The sequence below is a fragment of the Dunckerocampus dactyliophorus genome, chromosome 6, assembly GCF_027744805.1.
Source record: "Dunckerocampus dactyliophorus isolate RoL2022-P2 chromosome 6, RoL_Ddac_1.1, whole genome shotgun sequence".
In the NCBI taxonomy this organism is placed as follows: domain Eukaryota; kingdom Metazoa; phylum Chordata; class Actinopteri; order Syngnathiformes; family Syngnathidae; genus Dunckerocampus; species Dunckerocampus dactyliophorus.
The window spans coordinates 1,415,001-1,438,734 of record NC_072824.1 but is presented as its reverse complement, the minus strand read 5'-3'; the positions used below and the strand labels follow the sequence as shown (position 1 = coordinate 1,438,734).

The window sequence follows — 23,734 nt, the reverse complement described above, 5'->3', positions numbered from 1 at the left end:
CCAGATACGGGGGAGCGAGCAAGACCCGTGTCATTTTTATTCTTGGTTGTTGTTTTTTTGTTTTTTACCCCCATTTAAAATAAAACTCCACTCACCTTGATGTCTTATCGTGGGTGTCTTACATGGAGTCGTTGAGGTGCCACTCTGAGGCCCTGTCCACACGGAAACCTTCCTGGGATATTTGTTTTGGCAGATTAAAAAAAATAAAAAAATGGCGTCCACACTGTGGCAGGAACTGATCACTGGGTGAAAAGGATGTAATACACAAGGAACACCTACGTGTGGCGCTGTACAAAGACACACAGACACCAAACCATAGAAGAAGACAGAACGCATGCACATAACTCCATCGTCTTCTGCTTTCCAAGGCTCATCTAGACTTATGAAAAAGTGGAATTACTACTACAGCAAGCAGTACAAATGGTACCTTGTAGTACCTGCTTTTGCCAATGAAAAAGCTGAATGTTGGGCTGAATAGGTAGTGTGCAGTGGAAAAGGGTGCATATGTACAGTATATGTATGTATTAGTGATGCACCGATCCATCCAATCCTTAAAAAACACGTGATGGGCATATGCCGATAAACGCCTTTCAAAGCCCATCACAAACACCGATGGGCGTGCGGCGGCAAACCCTACATGTGTGCTGTGTCACGTAGGGTTGCCAGCACCCGTATTGGGCCGACCAAATGTGACTTGTTAGCACAGTGATATTTTCTTTTTAAACCAAACAAGCAATGCTGTCCCACGGGGAAGTGGATATCACGTTCATGGGGTACGTACTGACTTCTTCAATGTACTTGTAGCTGTCTTGTTGTCATGGTACTAATGATGTCTCGTCCTCCAAACACTATTTGTTTCATCAACATAAAGTCTTATGATGGTCAGACTATCACGGGAGTCTCCCAGCTCGCCAGATGGTTTTGATTAGCCCACCAAAGGCTCAAAGAATATTTGCTTCAACTCTTAGTAGTTTTTACTACAATTCAATTCATACTTGATGTTTTTATAGAATGACAAATGAGCAGCAAATAGCATAAAGACTGTTTTTCGTGGAGATGCGCTTGGTAAATAAATATCGATAGATACTTTATTAATCTCAGAGAGAAATCCATTTTTCGAGCAGCTCTCCAAAAATCATAAAAAGTCATAGTAAACAATCAAGGCAAGATATGAAAAGAAAATAGAATAAGAATAAATACATAAATAAATAATACGGAACGGTTCACTTCCAATTAGTAGTGCAATAATAAATAATAATAATTATTCATGATCAGCTAATAAGTCCAGTCCTGTGTGTATATTTTTATGGCATGGGGGAGGAATTATCTCCTCAGTCTCAGTGGAGCAGGGCAGTGATAGTAATCTGCCACTTGGGAGATGATTTTGTACATTGGTAGTGTCCAACTGTAAATGTAAAGTAGCTGACAGCTTTAATAGTGATTAAAGCAACCTCCACACTCTATTTATAGTCTTTTAACATCAACATATTTATTTCTATTCTTTTATTCTCTTCATTTTCTTATCTTCAGCTCAAAAATCAATGATTGAACTATTTGTTTGCCAAGTATTGCGATGACACCAAAACAAGCATAAAACAAAATTCAGGTTTTTGTCAAAAATCCTTTCACACAAAGACAAAAAGGGAACGAGGCTGCTGTATTTCCAGCATGGGATGATTGACAGCTGCCACAGTCTGTCATGTCCACAAGGTGATGTGGCACGTCACCATCAGGACTTGAAGGCTGGGAAATCCCATCAATCCCTGAAAACACAGCAGGGAAATAAAGGATGAACTCCACTGCTGCATTCTCACTGCACATAGGAAAGCAAAGGCTGTGCACAAGAGCGTGGATGGGAACAAGCACGTGTGTCTGAAGCTTGTCACACTAATCAAGTCTCCTGCTACTTCCTCTGCCTCTTCCTGACTGTGCTTCCACCCTGCAGCAAAAATGCACGGATGCATGCACACAGTCACTGCTCCAACAACACATTTCTCACACCACTTTCTTCATTCAGAATCCAGCATTACCGTACTGTACTGTGTCTGAGTACAGTACACATCATTTCTCAACAGCGCCGATTCTTTCAAAAAAAAGGGCCAATTTTGTCTGTGGTGCTCCAATCGATGGACCACGGACCAGTATCGGCATATGCTGGGACCGTGCTTTTTCACGTCGATCACCTTCGCCGGTTTGATGCTGACGATTCCGATACCAATCATCCATGAGTGATACCACAGATACCGATCACATGGATTAACTATAAACTTTTACATTTATTTATGGTGAGTTTTAGGTGAGTCAGGTGGCCCAAAAAATAGGTAATTATTAAAAAATAAAAATTAGGAAGCATAAAATCACCTTTATGCCGCACGGTGGCTAAGTGGTCAGCACACAGTCACACAGGCCACACAGTCTGGAGATGGGAAGACCTGGGTTGGATTCTCCCTTGGGCATTTCTGTGTGGAGTTTGCATGTTCTCCCCGTGTGTGTGTGGGTTTTCTCTAGGTACTCCTCCCACATTCAAAAACATGCATGTTAGCTTCATTGGAGACTCTAAATTGTCCCCAGGTATGAATGTGAGTGTTTGTCTATATGTGCCCTGCCATTGGCTGGCCACCAGGCCAGGGTGTACCCCGCCTCTCGCCCAAAAGTCAGCTGGGATAGGCTCCAGCATACCCCCGCGGCCCTAATGAGGATAAGCGGCATAGAAAAAGAATGGATGGATGGAAAATCACCTTCATTTAGACCAGGGGTCTCAAACTCGCGGCCCGCGGGCCATTTGCGGCCCACCAAATCGTATCTTGTGGCCCGCGACGGGACATCAAAGAGTAGTGTAACTGCAGCCCGCAACATTGGGGCAAGCTCAGTGTTACTTCCATACTTCCAGGGGCAAGTAAACACTGAACTAACTGTGGTGTTATCACATGGATGTATAGTGAGCCGTATCGTATTGTGAGGTACCCTGAGATTCCCAGTCCTACTCCCAATACCTGATGCGGCCCAGCCTCACCCAGACTCCACCTCCACCTCCACTGGCCCCCAGTCAAATTGAGTTTGTGACCCCTGAACACATCACTGGTAAAACTTGCAGAGGATGAGACGCCTTCTTTAAGAAGGTAGCACGTAGGTGGGCTCCATGTGAGAGAGCAGTCGGCGAACCCGGTGTCACCGCTGACAAAGTCTGCTCATCTCGTCTGATGAATTATATTATTTTTGGGTTATTAGGGTTAGGTTATTATTTGGGTGATCATCTTCTCACCAAGCGTGAAGGAGAATGACAGCGGCCATGCTAACAACACAATCAAGGCTCTTGAAATATGGACGGCGCATTCATGAGTCACCTTGCCAGGCCAGGGCGTATGCACACTTCTACTCACAGTGAGATCTATAAAGTACAACTGATGTGTGCGCGTGCAGCTTGTTATAGTCTAAATACATCTAAATGTTTTTGTGTGTACGCTCATTTTGGGAGATTCCATCCATTTTCTTTCGCTTATCTGGGTCGCTGGAGCAGCAGTCTCAGTAGGGAAGTTCAGACGTCCTTGTCCCAGGCCAGCTGTGAGACATAATCCCTCCAGTGTGTCCTAGATCTGCCCCGGGGGCCTTCTCCCGACTGGGCATGCCCGGGACACCTCACCAGGGAGGCATCCGGACTAGATGCCCGAGCCACCTCAACTGGTTCCTCTCCATGTGAAGGAGCAGCGGCTCTACTCTGAGCCCCTCCCGGCTGAGTGAGCTCCTCACCCTATCTCTTAGGCTGAGTTTGCCTTCCGGCTCAGCTCTCTCGTCACCGCGACGGTCCGGTATGGCGACCGCATGACTGCAGACGCTGCGCCCTTCCGCCTGTCGACCTCACGCTCACGCTCACATTAAGCTGCAAACCGCCCCAGCAAACGCTGAAGGTCACAGCCTGATGAGGCCATCAGGACCACATTGTCTGCAAATAGCAGAGACGAGATCCTAAGGTTCCTGAACTAGACTCCCTCAACGCCTTGGCTGCACCTAGAAATTCTGTCCATCGTTAGCTGTCAGCCACTTACATCCCTCAGGGACACAGAGACCAGCCCTTCAGAGATCTCTCTCTCGTATTTATTTATATTTGTAATTGCATAATAGACACAATCCCACCTTATCACATACACAGGTGGAGCGGGCTGGATTGGGGTACCTCCTGCCTATTCCGCGGCGCCTGTCCGTCGGGATCGTGGATGTGGCTGTGGACTTGTCCGCTGGCTGTCACGGCACGGTGGCTCACCCGGGGTGGCCTGACTTGTGGGGTGTTTTTGTCTGGTTCGCCTGCCCTTCCCTGGGGTGGCCCATTGGGTCCTGTTTATGCCGGGACTTGCGCCGGGGGGGGGGGGGTTTGCTTGTGGTGCGTCCCTTGGACTGACTTGGGCCGTGGGCACTTCTGCGCGCTTGGGGGTGGGGATTCAGCAGTCTCCGGGGAGTGGTGCCTGTGCTACTGGTGGCCTGCATGCCGCCGTTGTGGCTTGGGGTTGCTGCGCCGTGGTGGCTGCTGGGTGGCCGGGCTTTCTGGTGGGGTAGGGCTTGGTCATGCTTGTGGGGACCGTAGGCCTGGGTGACAGGCGGGGGGTGGGTAGCGTGCGCCCTGGGGCCGGGTTTGCCAGAGGGGCGGTGCTCTGCCGGATGCTGGTCTTTGTGCTTTGCTGGGCCGCTGTCTGCGTCTTTGCCTCCCCCAGGTCTGTCTGCGGGCTTGTCGGGGGTGGTGCTCCAGTACGCGGGTGGTGCGCCGTCGGCTCTGGGGGTGGGTGGGTGGTCTGGCTTCTGATGGCTGGTGGGGTCCGACGGCTGTTCTGCTGCTGGTCTTGCCTTCTCGGCTCTGGTGCTCGGCCTCCCTACGGCTTGGGGGTACGGCACTCCCACTCCCTCTCCGGGGATTTGCTGCCCCGCAGGTGTTGGCTGGCGCTGTGTGGTGGATTGCCCTGCTGCTCGCCCGTTTGACCACCCACTTGCTCATTTGCTGGATTTCCTCCTCCCCTGCTCCTGTGTCTGTCTGGGGTGGGCCTGGGGTTTTCTTGCTCCCTTGTGGTCTGCGTTCTCCGCGTCTCGGGATCTGGGTTGTGGGTCTGGGACCCCGGGGTCTGCTACTCCGCTGCGCCCTGGGTACCCAGCGTGGGACGTCTTGCAACGAGGCTTCCAGGTATCGGGCAGTTGACCACAGTGTGTGGATGTGTTTGTGTGTGTATGCGTGCTTCTATTAATTTTTTATCTATTTTTTTTGGGGGGGGGGGGGGGTGTTGTTGGTTTTATTACAGCGACGGTGATGTCGGCAATTGTCATTCTGATCACTATCATAGTTCATCATTTCATTACTACTATAATGTGTGACTGTTTCAATGCAGTATTGTCATTGTGATCACTATCATAGTTCATCATTTCATGACTACTATTATGTGTGACTGTTTCAATGCAGTATTGTCATTGTGATCACTATCATAGTTCATCATTTCATGACTACTATTATGTGTGACTGTTTCAATGCAGTATTGTCATTGTGATCACTATCATAGTTCATTTCATGACTACTATTATGTGTGACTGTTTCAATGCAGTATTGTCATTGTGGTTGTTGATATTATTTTGTCCTTTCCGTCAGGGTCTTCATAGCCGTCAGACTGATGTAGTCCTGTTTGTTTCTGTTGTTTTATTGTTGTTGTTGTTCCTGTCCTTGTCTCTGTCTTTTTTGTACCCCTCTTATCCCCGCACTCCCCTCACTGTTTTCTTTTCTTCTCTATCCCCTTCTGCTCCGGTCCGGCTGCTCAAAATTTGCATAACAACAAAACATCAAAGTAAAATAAATTCTGTATAACAGGGGAAGTGTATCTCACACTTTTCCCTGGCAGAGCAAATCTGTTGAGCAGGTGAGGGCATTTAGATCAACAATACTATCTGCCCTAATGGCTGGACATGACAAAAAAAAAAAAAAAAAAAACATCTGTCCATGAAAATGATGAATAGAATCAGTGACAAAGAGTTTGTCCCCCAGACAAAAGGCTGGACTTACTGCTGGCAATGCGGATCAGGATCCTGCTCTGGTTGTACAAGGAACGAATGGCACGTAGTAGCGCACCACCAATCCTATACTCCCAGAACACCCCCCATAGAATACCGCGAGGGACACGGTGGAATGCCTTTTCCAAGTCCACAAAGCACATGTAGATCGGTTGGGCAAACTCCCATGTACCCACCAACACCCCTGCAAGGGTGTACAGTAGAACTGGTCCAGTGTTCTGCGAACGGGACGCAAACATTGCACCTCCTGTAACGGTGGTACCCTTCTCTCCAGCACCCTGGAATAGACTTTCCCGGGGAGGCTGAGGCGTGTGATCCCCTGACCACCAACCTGGTCTGCCAATCCAGACGTACAGTTCCCGACTTCCACGCGATGTTGAAGAGACGTGTCAGCCAAAACAGTCCCTCAACATCCAGAGCCTTGATGAATTCAGGGCGAGACTTGTCCACCCCCGGGACTTTGGGAAGCACTGGGGAGCGTTTTGACAACCACAGTAACCTCAGCCACGGTGTTGGAACTGTCCGCGTTCTTGTCCTCAGACTCTGCGTCCTCTATGGAATGTATGTCTGTGAGATTGAGAAGGGCCTCAAGGTATTCCTTCCACCATTCCACTATATCCTCAGTCGAGGTCAGCAGGCTTCCGTTCCCACTGCAAACAATGTGAACCAGGCACTGCTTCCCCTTTGAGGCGTCGGCCGGTTTGCCAGAACCTCTTTGAGGCGGACCGAAAGTCGTGCTCCATGGCCTCACCAAACTCCACCCACATTCGAGTTTTTGCCTCAACCACCGCCAAAGCCGCGTGCCGCTTGGCCTGCCGGTACCTGTCAGCTGTTTAGGGGAGTCCCACAAGCCTTTTGGAAGACTCTTATTCAGTCCACGCACACTTTTCTAGATGAGACACCCTTTTACTTTTCCTCCATTTATTTTTCAGCTTTTGTCAGTGCTGCACTGCAGTGATTGCTGGTGGTTTTGGACATGACCTTGACTTGCAAAGATGGCAGCCGTGCAGCAGAGTGATAGTTGTTGCAATGCAAGCAGCAGAGCTTTCCTTCTTGCTTTCTTTTTCTTTCAGGGAGATGAAGAGGCTGCCATCCTGAGGGTGGTGATGAGGAGGGAGATATTTTCCAAAGTGTTGCGTTGTTAACCTTGACGCTTCCATACCAGGAGTGAGGATGTGGTTGAACTGGATGAGATTTTTTTTTGCTCCCCTCCAAGAGAGGAAGAAAATCAATAGCATGACAAGGGGCGTCATTTCAGGATGGAAGGGGCTGTCAGCTATTGTCATTTGCTGACTTTTGTTGGCCATTGTACTTTTAAACCCTCATTTTTCTCCTTTCCAGCCTGCTTGCTCCCCTCAGCCATTGTCTGAATTCCCCCGGCGGTGTTTTATGTTGCAATTTGAAAAGTCCAGGCCAAAAGATCAAGTGCCAGAGCATCTTTGTTCAAAAGCAATCGCAGCATCTACTTTGATTTTGGCGACCCCCATTTTTCCTTTCCCATTCTATCCCCTTGTCGGCCCTGCAGGCCCCCCCCATTGTGTTCATCTTTGTACATGTAGTGTATTTGCATTCTGTGATATCAGTCAGACAAGGACAAGGCTGATTTTTTTTCCTTTGGACACTTTTCCCCCTCGACCCACTTTGTAAATGAAAGCCTCTGGGAGTGCTTGTCAGCACATGTGAGAAATTGGAGACCCTCATAGAGCGATGGCCCACTCTTGGAAACCGGGGAGCCCTCATGTGGCACCCCCGTCAAAGCATTGCAAATAGAAGGCTTTAATAACGCTGGCGCTGGTTCTTTCTTCACCTCTGAGCCTCAAGTCCCTTTCTCTCTCTCTCTCTCTCTCTCTCTCTCTCTCTCTCTCTCTCTCTCTCTCTCTCTCTGCCTCTGCAGAGTGTGCAACACCCCCCCCCCCACACACTCTAATTGATAAACATGGGTCTGTTATCGTGTAATGAGCCTTTGTTCTCCTGCCAATTACACTGGTTAACCCTCACCCACACACACGGGGGCTGGGGGGTGCAGGCATCATGTGACAAGTACAGCATTTAGATAATGATGAGGCTGAACTCACACCCCCGTATTTATTCGCATGCATGAACATCCGGTGGCTTCAAAGCTTTTGGCCAAACACTGACATGCTTTAGCGTAGAAAAGGTCCCCCCCCCCAAAAAAAAAAAAAAAAAAAACTCTCTCTCCCAGCTAATCATCTAAGAAAAACTGAAAAACAATGACAAAAATATGTGAATTACAAAAACAGTAAATCAAACTCCAGCAAAATCAAAAGATGGACAGTCGTCCTTCGCCACTTTGCTCTTCAAATTCATCAGCTTCACTATCTGATTTTTTCAAAAGCATATTCATTAATAAATCATGTTTTTGATTTAAAAAATCTGCACGTATAAGCCATATTTCACCTATCTGTTGCCTAAATGAAGCATTTTCAAGCATAAAAATGTCTAACAGAAGTAAAATAGAAATATGAGGCATTGAAAGAGGGTGTATAATACACTGGTCACTAGTGGCTGAGCTACGTGGTGGCCAATGGTGGCTATGCCCAATGAAAAATCTCTGGGTTTGCTACTAGCGCTGTAACTGCTGGTTATTTATACTAGCGGCCGTCGATAAATTGCAATTGCGTTGAAGAGAGTTTATTAAAAAAAAGTCATATATTCTAAATCACACCACAAATGTAAAATGATTAGTCCTACCCTAAAAGGATTTTGCACGCCCATTTTTTCCCAATTTCATCTTTTATTGGATTAGGGTATGGACCTGACTCACTGATGTTTGTTACAAAAGCCAAACAATATTGTTGGTCATACTGTGTAATAAAAGTACGTTCTTCAATACCATCCATCCATCCATTTTTCTGCACTTATCCGGGTCCAGGTTGCGGGGGCAGCAGTCTTAGAAGGGAAGCCAAGACTTCCCGGCCCCCGGCCACCTCCTCCAGCTCCACCAAGGCGTTCCCAGGCCAGCTGTTAGACATAATCCCTCCAGCGTGTCCTAGGTCTGCCCGAGGGCCTTCTCCTGGCTGGGCATGCCCGAAACACCTCGCCAGGAAGGCAACCGCATTACTGCAGACGGTGCGCCGATCTGCCTATCGACCACGACCTCACGCTCCAACCTTCCCTCACTCGTGAACAAGACCCCGAGATACTTGAATTTCTCCACCTGGGGCAGGACGTCATTCCCAACCTGGAGGGAGCAATCCACCCTTTTCCAACTGAGAACCATGGCCTCAGATTTGGAGGTGCTGAGTTTCATCCCAGAAACTTCACACTCAGGTGCAAACTGTCCCAGTAAACACTGAAGGTCACAGCCCGATGAGGCCATCAGGACCACATTGTCTGCAAATAGCAGCAACGAGATCCTAAGGCCACCAAACTGGACTCCCTCGACACCTTGGTTGCCCCTAGAAATTCTGTCCATGAAAGTTATTAGAAGAAATGGTGACAAAGGGCAGCCTTGGTGGAGGCCAACGTTGACCAGAAACAGGCTTGACTTACTGCTGGCAGCGCTAACCAGGCTCCTGCTCCGGTTCTACAAGGACCCAATGGCAGGTAGTAGGCGAGGTGCGGTCCCTCCTCTTGTGTTTATTCATAAGGTCTTCTGGCCCGTCACCTAGACAGATCCAGAAATACTTTGGTTGCATTATTTTTAATGCTTTGAAGAGTCATTTTCATAACATGACTGAGCTTTTCTCGCCAGGGGCGGGTCAGAGGTGGTGTGATGGCCACGAGGAAGATGCGAGTTTAAAAGTGAAGAAAGTGAGGGATGAACAGCATTCAAAAGACACTGACAATGTTTCCGCCCTCCTCTCATCCCTGCAGTCCAGCTGTGCTCAGTACGCGGCCGAGAAGCGAGACGAGGAGAAAATGTGTGACCACCTGATTCGTGCCGCCAAGTACCGCGACCATGTGACGGCCACGCAGCTCATCCAGAAGATCGTCAACATCCTGACGGACAAACATGGAGCCTGGGGCAGCTCGTCTATCAGGTAAGAAGACCGCGTCACTGCCCTGTCACACTTTACCTTAGCTTACCTTTTTGCTCCAGTATTATACTCTACTATGCAGTAGTACAAAGTACAGCAGTATGGCATACTGTATTAGCAGCGCTGTGTTTGCTCTCTGCCCTGTCTTTTCTTGGATAAAAGTAGAGGAGGCTGATGCTATCTTCCGTGTTAGTACATTATGTCTTGTATCTGGCAAAGCTTGATGTGATTGGGTATGAGTTGGAAAGGTGCCAAGGCCCAATGAATTAGGAAGATAGAAGAAGAGCGTTTGTTTCGGCCATGCAGGAATTTCCTGATGATGCACAGTGACGCTTGTTAGGCCGCGCTGCTCTGCAGCATTCAGGCTGCTTATGTTGCTTACGTCCCGCCTCTTTCTACGTTTCTGTTTAGTTTTCTAGTGTTTTTGAGCTTATGCTTCCCATGCCTGTGTCATGAGGCCATGTACAGCGGTGCCCCAGTTAACATCTACCCCGGTTAGTGCGCTCTTTGGTAACATCCAAAATGTTATCTTAAATTTTGCCTTGGCTTGCGTTCACCGACTTGTTTGTGCAAAATACCATCCGGTTTGTTTATGCCGCCATCCTGGTTCATGCGCCCAAAGGATTTGTTTTTAACACAGAATGTTTTTATTGTTTTTGTTTTTATAAATGAAGTGGACTATGTCAGCCTGTCTATGTCTATATGTCTGCATCTATGTCTTGATCCATGCATCTGCCAGAATTGAGAAGCAGCGTAGGCAACAATGAAATGGCAGTGGTCGTACACATGGAGCAGAAAAGCCACAGTCACAACAAAACAATTTGCTGTGTTCCGTATATGACATTTTGAGGACAATATCATGATGATGATAATGATAACCATGATCATTTTGTTCCCAGTAATGGTGATATGAAATGGTCATATGGTTACATCCCTACCGTGTACCACAGAGAAAAGCAAAACATCAACACAGAAAAAGAATCGTGACTCACCAAGGCTCCCAAGTGTTTTCCAGAGAGATGGTCAGGGGTAAAAGTAATCAGACGGGAAGAGCGACGCGGAATGTTATCGTTTAGGGATGTCGATCGGCAGCCGATCCACTGTATTAAGAAGATCAGATAATATCGGCTTCTGCCACAAGATTGGGCCGATCCGGTTGCCGTATAACATTCATAACTCTGGGCCACACTCCAACACGGTAGGTGCGGTAATGCGCCTCAAAGCTGGTTGCCACTCGACTCCCGCAAGAAAAAAGACAACACCACCATGCAGACATGTCCGTGGTGTACCGTGGTGAAGTTAGTTTCAAGTTGGACGTCGGATATTCGGCTCCATAGCTATAGCGGTAGTTCCCCCTCACTGTGCCCGGACTGCTGTATCATGGTGCGGGGAGCTTGCATGGGAAGTGCTGCTGAGTTTGTTTAATAAAAATCATATACAGTGTTCCTTCGCTCATCGCGTTCACCTTTCATGTACTGACTTTCACAAATTTTTTAAAGTGCAATTTTGCACGTTTTTTATGTCTTATTTTCTTGGGTAATAGGAGTGTAAAGGTGACTATATAGGCTGTTTGTTCGTGTCTAGACGGCTTTAATCTTAACTCATTCAATCCCAGCCATTTTTCAAAAGACAACCCCTTCAGTAGCGGCCATTTTAGACTATTTTGACTGATCTTTCAAGGCACACAGAATATTGTGTTGTATGGCGATATAAACATGGAACCTACCAAAAGAAACATTAGACTCCCGTCTTTTATCAGGAAAAAAACATTTGTTTCCACCTTTTTGCATTCTGTAGTAATCAGCAGTACAACGCAGGTAAGTTTCAGGAAAATATCAGTTCCTGACTAAAAACGTGAGAAAACCAGCTTTTTGTGAAAAGATACATTTCAAGCAAACCTGAACAATATCTGAACAACTATACCAACACAAACACACAAAAGGGTTGTTTTACATCAAAATAACAATTTATTTACTAATACAACATCATGAAGTATTTACAATTTGGAGCTAAACTGTGTGTGTGCACGTGTGTGCATGTATTAAAATTTCCCTACAGTGGTGACTTCCTACACACTACACTCCTCCACGCTAGCCAACTTTCTGCTTCCTGTCTCCTGTTTGCCCTTGTCATCATGATGACGACTGCTGCCGAACGCTTGTCACATGCACTTCTGCCACCTAGTGGCCTTTTTTATGGCTTAAAATTGCTCTACAGTGGGACTGAGTTACATCATCACTGCAGCAAAACATAAAAGACATATAAATAGTTTGGAATCGGGCGTTAGGGTTAAAAAAAAAAAGTATGAATACGTCTTTGGTACTGAATGACTTAAAAAGCGTATTTAGAAGCTCATAAAAAGGTTTGTACCACAATATTTAACCCTAAATTCAGTCATCACAGTTGGGTCTGGAACCAATGAACCGTCATAAACGATGGATAATTACTCTACATTTATATTTAATTGGGAAAACAATCTAGTTGAACCATTCAAATGAATGAGTAGGTTCCTGGGGCACCCCTCCCATTGATCTGGGCTTGGGTGCTGGAGAATCCCAGTGGCTGCATGGGAATGGAACCTGTGCCTACAAAAGTCAAATGATCATAAATAGATTTATTTCTGTTGACTAGTGTTGCGTCTAGATTGTTATTTTTTAAACGGATACCAGAACGCGCCCCGGTGTTTGTGGTCCCCCGTGTTAGTGCACATTTCAAATGGAGGTTGTGTTCTGCGAGCCTGGCCTCAAACGTCTCTCATTACCGGCCCTTTTGCTGCTGCAGCGGCGCTATTGATGGTTTTCCTAATGGCTGCCGATGGGCGCGGGGAGCCATTGGCACCGGGCCTCGGAGCACGGCGCTCTTTTAATAAATCACAATCAGCCCGGTGCCATGACATCAATATTTTTGCTCAATTACTGTGAAGGTCAGGTGGTGCGGCAGCTTCACACCAGAGCAGGAATGCGCTCGCGTAGGAGAAACATCTGGTGCTGCCAAAAAGCCTGGATAATGACCACGTATCGGGAGGGGGGAAACCCACCTGCAGCCTTGTGGAAGATATTCATGCACGGCCCCTCCCTGCTGAAGTACAGTACGTGTATTCCCCAAAGTTTCCATTCAATAAAGGAAAAAGATTGTTTGTTTTGGGGGCGTGTGAGTGTGTGATATCAGCTGTAATGTCTGTATATGATACTGTGTGTGTATATATATATATATATATATATATATATATATATAAATATCTCCCCCAGACCTGCCTGAACACAATTTGTGTCTTCATATCCAGCTTACGCAGCCGCAGCCTCTGGAGAAAAGAGAGCTGATTTTCTCTCCTCCGTCTTTTTGATTTTCTTTCTTTGTCCATCAGAGCGTACAATTGTATTTCTTTGCCCCCCACACACCCCCACCCCACCGTGTATGAAACGCGTGTCCACGGAGGATTCCCGCGGCCAGACAAAGGCAGCGCTTACGCTTTTTGTGTCCTTGTCTGTCATGCGGCGTCCAGATGTCTGACGGATGGGGACTACCTGTTCTGTCCGACTTCCTGGCGACACAGGTGTACAACCCCCGCCCCCACCCCGCTCCCCCCTTCTGTCTTCTGGTGTTTCTTTGTTGGTGTGTGATTTAAGCTTGTGTCCGCTCAGCACCCACGCTGTGTTTGTTCGAGTCAGGCACCATCTTTCTCATACACGGCACCGCCGCAAAGTCAGGCCAATGGAAATGAGGGCGGATGATGGAGGACGCCAGCTCGCTGTCTCCGGGGACACACTGTCCTCGTCTCCCGTCTCTGGCCTCATTGCCTGGACACAAAAGTCACTACACCCCCCACATCCAGCCAGCAAAGGAATGAAAGAAACTTGGTTATACTTTGGATACACATGGTCTCTGTAGCAGCCAGATGCTGTGGTTCAAAGCGCAGGCGGGCACACCTGGGATCAGTGGGCCTATCATCGAAACACCAATGAAGGAGGGTACCTACCCCCTTCCTGCACTTACTCAAGGATGGGATGGGGGGGGGGCTGGCTGAGCGACGGCCTCGTGGGTGGGGCAGTTTTTGGTCCCAGGTCGGGCTCTCACTGCCTACCTCACTGAAAAGTGGCATGGTGTGGGGAAGGAATGATCAGCTCATTCTATCAGTGGAGCAGGGCAGTGATAGTAATCTGCCACTGAAACTGCTTTTCTGTGGGGAGATGATGCTGTGCATTGGATGATGCTGGTGTCCATGATGGAGAGGAGCCTCCACAGTGTCCTTTGCTCTGCCACAGATGTCAGGCTGCCCAGCTCAGTGCCAACGGCTGAGCCCGCCTCCCTCACCAGTCTGTCCAGGCGTGTGGCATCCTTCTTCTTGAGGCTGCTCCCCCAGCACACTACTGCATACACCTGTGGGGCATCCTCAAGTGGAAAGAAGGAAGGAAGAGGCGGTGATGTCATCATGGAGGAGTGGGAGAGGATTCCAGGAGCAACCTGTGCAAATCTGCTCTATTCCATGTCCAGGAGGATTAAGGCATGCCCAAGAGCAGGGGTGCTCACACTTTTTTAGCTTGCGAGCTACTTTTAAAATGACCAAGTCCCAAAGATCTACCTCCTACTACAGTATAAATATACAAAGTATATATTTATTTGAATCAAATAGGAGTATGTATTTCTGTAGGTTGTACATGTATACCAGCATGCAAGTACAAGTCCAAATGATCTACCTCTTCTATAAAACATAGAACATATACAAAATGTAAGCAGTAAACTGTGAAATTCTATTGTAAATATTCCTGATTAGTATTTCACATTCACATGTTCAAAGTTTCCAGGTCATCAAAGTAGTTGCTATCATAATTCCCTTCAATATGGAAATAAAGATCATTCCACATAATCCTAAATAGTTGTGTACTAGTGAGTGAGTACTGCTAATATGTCAGTCACATTAGCTATGGAACGTTCATTAGGACACACACTTCATGTGTTACATCCAGTTAAAAGACACTGCAGCCCAAGTCAAGGCAACATATTGAACAGGTTTCACCAATGGGCGCATGTTTAATGTCATCATGAAATAATAGTTTAAGAAGCCAACGTGTAGAAAACACTGATTTCTGTAGTAGACTTCATGACGCCAAGCAAAGCCAGTCAACAGTACACTTTTTTTCTACGTAGCTAGCTAGAGCCGCTACAAGTGAACAGATAACTTTAGTTCTAGATATAGACATCTTAGAGCAGAGTTAGTTCATCCATCATCACAATCATGAAGATGAAAGTTGCATCTTGAAACGAATCAGGAGGGGAGCTTAATGTCAGCTGACTGATGTCACATGACAACTACAAGAAAGTGACGTTTACGCCATCGACCCAAAGTACCTTGGCGATGTAGCGGTAGCTCGCCATCGACGTAATGGCCACCCCTGCCTTAGAGGATCAAGAATGTTGGAAGGCATGTTTCCATGGGTCCAAGTTGACTTTGCGTAGTAAAGACGCTTGAGAAGATGCAGTTCTGCAGGAACAGTATTTGCCTTACGGTACATCTTCACATCCTAAACCATTACAGTTTGCCTGAAGGGATACATTGTAGTCGTTGCTTTTGCTTTATTTATTTATTTATTTATTTGCTCCAGGGTGCGTCACCACACGCAGCCCCCCCGTACACACACACACACATGACGTTGTCCTCTTTGCTGCTCATTTTGTGCAGCAGCACAACAGCAGCGCTCTAATGGACACCCTTAGGCTGGAGGCTTCCCAGCCGAGGGACATCCATCTTTTGCCTTGTCACCCTCCCGCCCGGCGAAAAATCTTTGTGATATGCACTCCAATTTTTCCTCAGTAAATCAAATCTTCCTCCCTTCAGAAAGACGAATGCCGGGAGCTCGGTGCTACGGAGAAAATCAATACGGGTGAAATTTAAACAGTATGGCCCGCATCGATCGGCCTTGTGAGATGGAAAAGGGACAGCTTTGTAACTGTTGGGCTGGACACTAAGCTGACCTGTAATGGACAAACTATTGATATTAGCATTCATATTTCATCCTCTGCTACCGCACTAGCATATCTTACTTGTCTTTTTTATTAACATTCACTTTTTCATCTACCTAACAAAATACCAAAGAAATGTGTTTGATAGGAAACCACAATGAACTGTTGAAGTGTCACGCTGATAAAGCCTTCTTTTCCCAAGCAACAATAGCCATTTTAAAATGTAGAACGCCAAAGATGGAACACAAATGCAATTTGCCTGTCTCGTGTGTCTTCTGACTGTTACGCCAGTGGAAAAAGAAACTCAACTTGGACGCGTACGGTCACGCCAGCGTAGAGTCTTCCTTTTTTCTTAGGTTCTTCTTTTAGAAGGAACAACAAGCTACACAAATCCAAAGAAAAAGCAGAAAGGGCAGAATGAATCCTTTGTCTTCAGGCGTACGCTGATGACAACGTTTTCTTCCACTTCAGGAGCGGATTTTTCTCTCACAGAATTTTGGTTGAATTCTGCGTTGTACGTTCATGTTTAGGGTTGCCAGCAAAATAGAATCAAAACGAGCAGCACCTTTGAAGAAGTCTGGATGGCGCTGGTATTTGATTCTCCAAAAGTGGTTTTGGTGGCTATGTTTACTTCTAAAAAAGTGTTGGGTTTTTTTGAGGGGGGGACTTTCTTTCAAAAAAGGTAATTTTTGGGCATTTTTAGCTTCTAAAAAAGTAATATTTTTGCTGTATTTGCTTTTTTGGAGGGCTGTGTTTGTTAAAAAAAGATAACTTTTTCTTTCTGTTTGCATCTAAATTTGCATTTGCATTTGGGTTTTTGTTTAGTTGGGGTTTTTTTAAAGTTATTTTTGACTATTTGCTTACTGTAAAAGGTCTTTTTTTTGGCCTTTTGTAGCTTTTTTTCTAGCAATTTTTTTGTTCTTTGTGTTTTTTTAAAAAAAGGTTATTTTTTGGCTCTATTTGCTTCAAAAATTTTTTTTTTCCACATTTTCTTTAAAAAACTTTTTTTTAAACTAATTTTGTAATTAATTTTGGCTTACTGTAAAAGCTCATTTATTGGCCTTTCTAAAAAGGAGTATTTTTTGTCTCCATTAGCTTTATTTTGACTGTACTTTTAAAACAGTTTTTTGGGGAGTTGTGTTTGTAAAAAAAAAAAGATAATTTTTCTTTCTATTTGCGTCTAAAAAGGGTTTTTGTTTTGGCTCTATTTGGGAAAAATAGGTTCTTTTTTAGTATTTGCTTACTATAAAAGGGCATTTTTTGGCCTTTGTAGCTTTTTGGTAGCAGTTTTTTTTGGTTGTATTTGCTTCTGAAAGTTATTTTTTGGCAATTGTAACTTATAAAAGGCCATTTTTTGGTTCTATTTGTTTCTTAAAAGGGCTTTTTTTGTTGTATTTGTTTCTATAAAAGTTTATTTTTGCCTTGCTAGCTTGCCAGGTCTTTTGACGTTGCACGCAGCACAGCGAGGAGGACTGTGGCGTTGACGTATTATTGCCAAGATAAATGCGTGCATGAGAAGCGGAGGGCTCTCCTGGCGTGCTTCTTCATTCCAGATGTAAATCACAATTATGATACATAATAGATACACGCGTTAAAATCTGAGGTCTGCACAATGTCTCGCATCGCCTCGCGTGCAGTTCTCAGTTTTTGGAGTGAAAGTTGTACTCCTGCACATCAGTGAAGACGATCACGGCAGGAAGCGTAACTGTTTAGAATACAGCGACCCTCGCAAGGGCGTGACACCACGGAGCAGGAAGACTGGAGGAAAGGGAGATGTAGCGCAAGCATGCAAAGATACAACACTTCATGTGTGCATGTCTAAATGCTCTCATGGAAATCATCAAAATACAATAGAAGCCTTTGTTTGCTGGAGAAGTCACATGACATGACATGTCCCTAATCCAATAAAAGATCCAATAAAAGATCAAATTGGAAAAAATGGGTGTGCAAAATACTTTGAGGGTAGGAGTAATCATTTGACAATCGTAAAGATCAATTTGTGGTGTGATTTAGAATATATTTTTCTATATAATGAATAGTAAGTCATTGACGGTCCCTAGCATAAACAACCAGCGGTTAGATCAGCACTTCTCGTGCAAGCAGTGGCGGAGTCACAAATGTTTGATTGGGGGGGCCAAGGTAAGACCATTACTCACATGGGATGGCAATAAGTTGATACCTGAAATGTCTAGATGGCCAGTAGGGTGGCCGGAGAGTGACCAAGGGTGGCCACGTAGCTCCGCCACAGCTTCCCATGCGAGCTCCCCGCACCAAGACACAGCAGTCCGGGCACAGTGAGGGGGAGACAAACATCCGACGTCCAACGTGAAACCAACTTCACCATGGTACACCACAGACATGTCTACATGGTGGTGTTGCCTTTTCTTCTTCTTGCGGGTGGTGGTCGAGTGAGGCGCATTACCGCACCTACCGTGTTGGAGTGTGGGCCAGAGTTACAAACGTGCTACAGCAACCGGATCGGCCCGATCTCTTGGCAGAAGCCGTATTATTCGAGATCTGCAGCCGATCCCGATTCTGAAGACACACTCGACTACATTTTATTTATTTACAGAGAATTCACTTATTTCTTATTTCACCGCGTTATATAGTTTAAAAATGATGTTATTTGTCTTAGAAAATGAAGACATTTAAAATAACCCGCTCTAACATTTGGTGGAGTTCCAAACGGTACAGCATACATTCCACATACATTTGATGTCTTTTGCGTTGCTTGTAAACAAGTTGCTGAGCAGTAGCAGCTGCATCCATGTCTCACCCCAAAGGCGCTTGCTTCCTGCAGCCCAGGCCGCCACTACTTGAGAACCAATTAGCTTTGGCCCCAGCCTCGTCGGCAATCCGTCTGCCGTGATGCGCTGGTAAACACCCCACATAAACACACGCTACGTACGCAGAAATGTAAGCCTTCCAGCGTCGGTTATGCTCTGCCTGTGTAAACGAGGACGTAGCTATCGCACGACAATCTTCAGCAGCCGAGCTCATTAATCATGTGTCTGCGACGGCGGTTCGGGACAAAAAGGATGTTCCCTAAATCTCGGGGGGAGGGGGGGGGCGAGCGTTGGAAGTTTGACAGACGTGGATTGCAATAACGTTCCACCGTGCTCGCCGATACAAATTAGAATACAGCGCTAACGCTAACATTTACCTCCAGTGTATATACAGTACAGTGGGCTGGGGGCCGTGCCGTGTCTGTGTGTGTGTGTGTGGGGGGGGGGATATTAACTGCTGAGGATGACTTTGAATGCCTGCTGGGAAACCTTGAATTGAAACTTGAACATCTTTCCTCCTCCTCCACATTAGTTTTCAACTTTTCTTTATGAAACATGTAGTGTACCCCACCAGCACAATACCAGTACACCCCCAGTACACTACCAATTTTACACACACTTTGGACAACAATTGTTGAACTGATTGAAAGAAAGAAGTTCGACATCATTACGCGATCGGTGGGTTATCTACGTAACTTTTGACGTTCCATCATTTTGTGTACGTTACGCCTTCATTCTCACAAAAGTACTTTCTTAAAAAGCCACAGGACCGTGAAAACAAACAAGTTGTGTGCCGCATTTGGGGTCATACTTACAGTTTAAACCTGCTTGCTATGTACTTACTTAATTTCTACTGCACCCTTACTGTTTGGATGATTGTGACCAACATGATGGCACTTATCCATCATAGCAAACAAATTATCGGCGATGAGCGATACTATCGACAACATTTTTTGAGACTTTTTTTCCATCCTTGTCATGAGGTGTAATTGACATTGGAACCACTAGAGGGTACTCCAGTATAGTGTACCTGTGTGGACAAGAGGTTGCCTGTATGTATGTTGTTGGTTGAGTTGCAAGCTGTTGACAGTAAAAGACGTACGAGATCAACCATGCTGTTGTTTGTAATGTTACACGGAAACATCACAATTATATGGCATAAAATGTATTCCATATCACCGTATTGAATGATTGTATTTCTTTTGCAATGTTACGAGCGACACTTGTCTTTGAGCGTGCACCATTTTGCACCGCTTCCTTTGCTGACCAAACGCCTCGGTAAGCGTTGACTGTCCAGACGCTGCCTGAAGTTGAGAAAACTGCCTGTGTTGGTTGCCAAACTGAAATAGTCCCACATTGGGGCCTTGGAAACCATTGCTTTTGTGCCTTCATTCATGTTAGCGTATGCGGCCTCACGAGGCTAACCCCTTGGATGACTGACATGGACATGACACTTCCACCGTAGACATAAGGAGACGATAAGGAGGATAATCATTTCTCAGCTTATTTGTGTATATTTTTCTTTTCTGGTGCGGATGCTCGGCAGCTGTAGTTCTGGCTTTGGACTGTAGGGGGCGGTGGTTTTGCCTGCTAGTTTAGGGGTGCCCGTTACGTCCACAGCAGTCGATCGTGAAGGTAGTGCGGGTCAGTGTGTACGTGGCAATAATGCTGGTAGTTGTGTGTGTTGAGTAGCTCTTCCTGGTGGAATGCTTGTTGGGAAGTGAAAGATGGCTGCCTTCCTCGCCGCCTCGCTGCCCCCTCCTTGCTTCCTCGGTCTCAACTCTCAGATTTATGACTTTCATGTACCCTTAAAGTATATGGCCTTCTGTGGACCAAGGTCATGATAAAAGGTGGGAGGGGGTGTATGATCAATATCTGAGTGAGAAGCCATTGAGGAGGTTTTTAGGGCTTTTCCACCCCTCCCGCTACACGAGATGCAATATTTGCTGCGTATCGATTGTCGGGGGCCAGTAGTTAGTCAAAGGCTATCTCCTTTGACTAACCCTTTGTTGCACATTGCGCCCCCCCCCAACACCCCACCTACAACACTTCCCTCTTCCTCTTGATAGATTGGTACGCTGCGCATGGCTGTAATTACACCCACACACCAGCAGCTCATTTATTTTGCTACTTTCACCCCCAAAAAATCTGCTTTATCGTGGCAGTCCAGCACTTCCTGGAAGCAAGGAACACATCAAGGATGATGATGATGGTGATGATGGTGATGCTCCTCCGCTTTCAAGTTCAACCTCTCATTGACACCTTTTGTTCACCATTCATGATGAAATATACACCTGTGTAATCATATTCTATCTCTATACACACCTGTGTAATCTCTATACACACCTGTGTAATCATATTCTATCTCTATACACACCTGTGTAATCTCTACACACCTGTGTAATCATATTCTATCTCTATACACACCTGTGTAATCATATTCTATCTCTATACACACCTGTGTAATCATATTCTATCTCTATACACACCTGTGTAATCTCTATACACACCTGTGTAATCATATTCTATCTCTATACACACCTGTGTAATCTCTATACACACCTGTGTAATCTCTATACACACCTGTGTAATCATATTCTATCTCTATACACACCTGTGTAATCTCTACACACCTGTGTAATCATATTCTATCTCTATACACACCTGTGTAATCATATTCTATCTCTATACACACCTGTGTAATCATATTCTATCTCTATACACACCTGTGTAATCTCTATACACACCTGTGTAATCTCTATACACACCTGTGTAATCATATTCTATCTCTATACACACCTGTGTAATCTCTATACACACCTGTGTAATCTCTATACACACCTGTGTAATCATATTCTATCTCTATACACACCTGTGTAATCTCTATACACACCTGTGTAATCTCTATACACACCTGTGTAATCATATTCTATCTCTATACACACCTGTGTAATCTCTATACACACCTGTGTAATCATATTCTATCTCTATACACACCTGTGTAATCTCTATACACACCTGTGTAATATCTATACACACCTGTGTAATATCTATACACACCTGTGTAATCGTATTCTATCTCTATACACACCTGTGTAATCTCTATGCACACCTGTGTAATCATTCTATTTCTATACACACCTGTGTAATCTCTGTACACACCTGTGTAATTGTATTCTATCTCTATACACACCTGTGTAATCTCTATACACACCTGTGTAATCTCTATACACACCTGTGTAATATCTATACACACCTGTGTAATCGTATTCTATCTCTATACACACCTGTGTAATCTCTATGCACACCTGTGTAATCATTCTATTTCTATACACACCTGTGTAATATCTATACACACCTGTGTAATTGTATTCTATCTCTATACACACCTGTGTAATCTCTATACACACCTGTGTAATCATATTCTATCTCTATACACACCTGTGTAATCTCTATACACACCTGTGTAATCATATTCTATCTCTATACACACCTGTGTAATCATATTCTATCTCTATACACACCTGTGTAATCTCTATACACACCTGTGTAATCATATTCTATCTCTATACACACCTGTGTAATCTCTATACACACCTGTGTATTCTTTATACACACTTGTGTAATTGCTATACACACCTGTGTAATCGCTATACACACCTGTGTAATCGTATTCTATCTCTATACACACCTGTGTAATCTCGATACACACCTGTGTAATCTCTATACACACCTGTGTAATCATATTCTATCTCTATACACACCTGTGTAATCATATTCTATCTCTATACACACCTGTGTAATCATATTCTATCTCTATACACACCTGTGTAATCTCTATACACACACCTGTGTAATCATATTCTATCTCTATACACACCTGTGTAATCTCTATACACACCTGTGTAATCTCTATACACACCTGTGTAATCATATTCTATCTCTATACACACCTGTGTAATCTCTATACACACCTGTGTAATCTCTATACACACCTGTGTAATCATATTCTATCTCTATACACACCTGTGTAATCTCTATACACACCTGTGTAATCATATTCTATCTCTATACACACCTGTGTAATCTCTATACACACCTGTGTAATATCTATACACACCTGTGTAATATCTATACACACCTGTGTAATCGTATTCTATCTCTATACACACCTGTGTAATCTCTATGCACACCTGTGTAATCATTCTATTTCTATACACACCTGTGTAATCTCTGTACACACCTGTGTAATTGTATTCTATCTCTATACACACCTGTGTAATCTCTATACACACCTGTGTAATATCTATACACACCTGTGTAATATCTATACACACCTGTGTAATCGTATTCTATCTCTATACACACCTGTGTAATCTCTATGCACACCTGTGTAATCATTCTATTTCTATACACACCTGTGTAATATCTATACACACCTGTGTAATTGTATTCTATCTCTATACACACCTGTGTAATCTCTATACACACCTGTGTAATTGTATTCTATCTCTATACACACCTGTGTAATCTCTATACACACCTGTGTAATCATATTCTATCTCTATACACACCTGTGTAATCATATTCTATCTCTATACACACCTGTGTAATCTCTATACACACCTGTGTAATCATATTCTATCTCTATACACACCTGTGTAATCTCTATACACACCTGTGTATTCTTTATACACACTTGTGTAATTGCTATACACACCTGTGTAATCGCTATACACACCTGTGTAATCGTATTCTATCTCTATACACACCTGTGTAATCTCGATACACACCTGTGTAATCTCTATACACACCTGTGTAATCATATTCTATCTCTATACACACCTGTGTAATCATATTCTATCTCTATACACACCTGTGTAATCTCTATACACACACCTGTGTAATCATATTCTATCTCTATACACACCTGTGTAATCTCTATACACACCT

At 44.9% G+C, this 23,734-nt stretch overlaps 1 protein-coding gene across 7 annotated transcripts in view; it reads left to right on the top strand.

The window, feature by feature from the left end:
- Positions 1-23,734, top strand: part of lrba (LPS responsive beige-like anchor protein) — a 284,780-nt gene that overhangs the window by 104,773 nt on the left and 156,273 nt on the right. For all 7 annotated transcript variants that reach the window (XM_054778104.1, XM_054778108.1, XM_054778107.1 and 4 more), the window contains exon 36: positions 9,874-10,040. In XM_054778104.1, the coding sequence (XP_054634079.1) occupies positions 9,874-10,040 (167 nt within the window). The remainder of the gene's footprint in view (positions 1-9,873; positions 10,041-23,734) is intronic.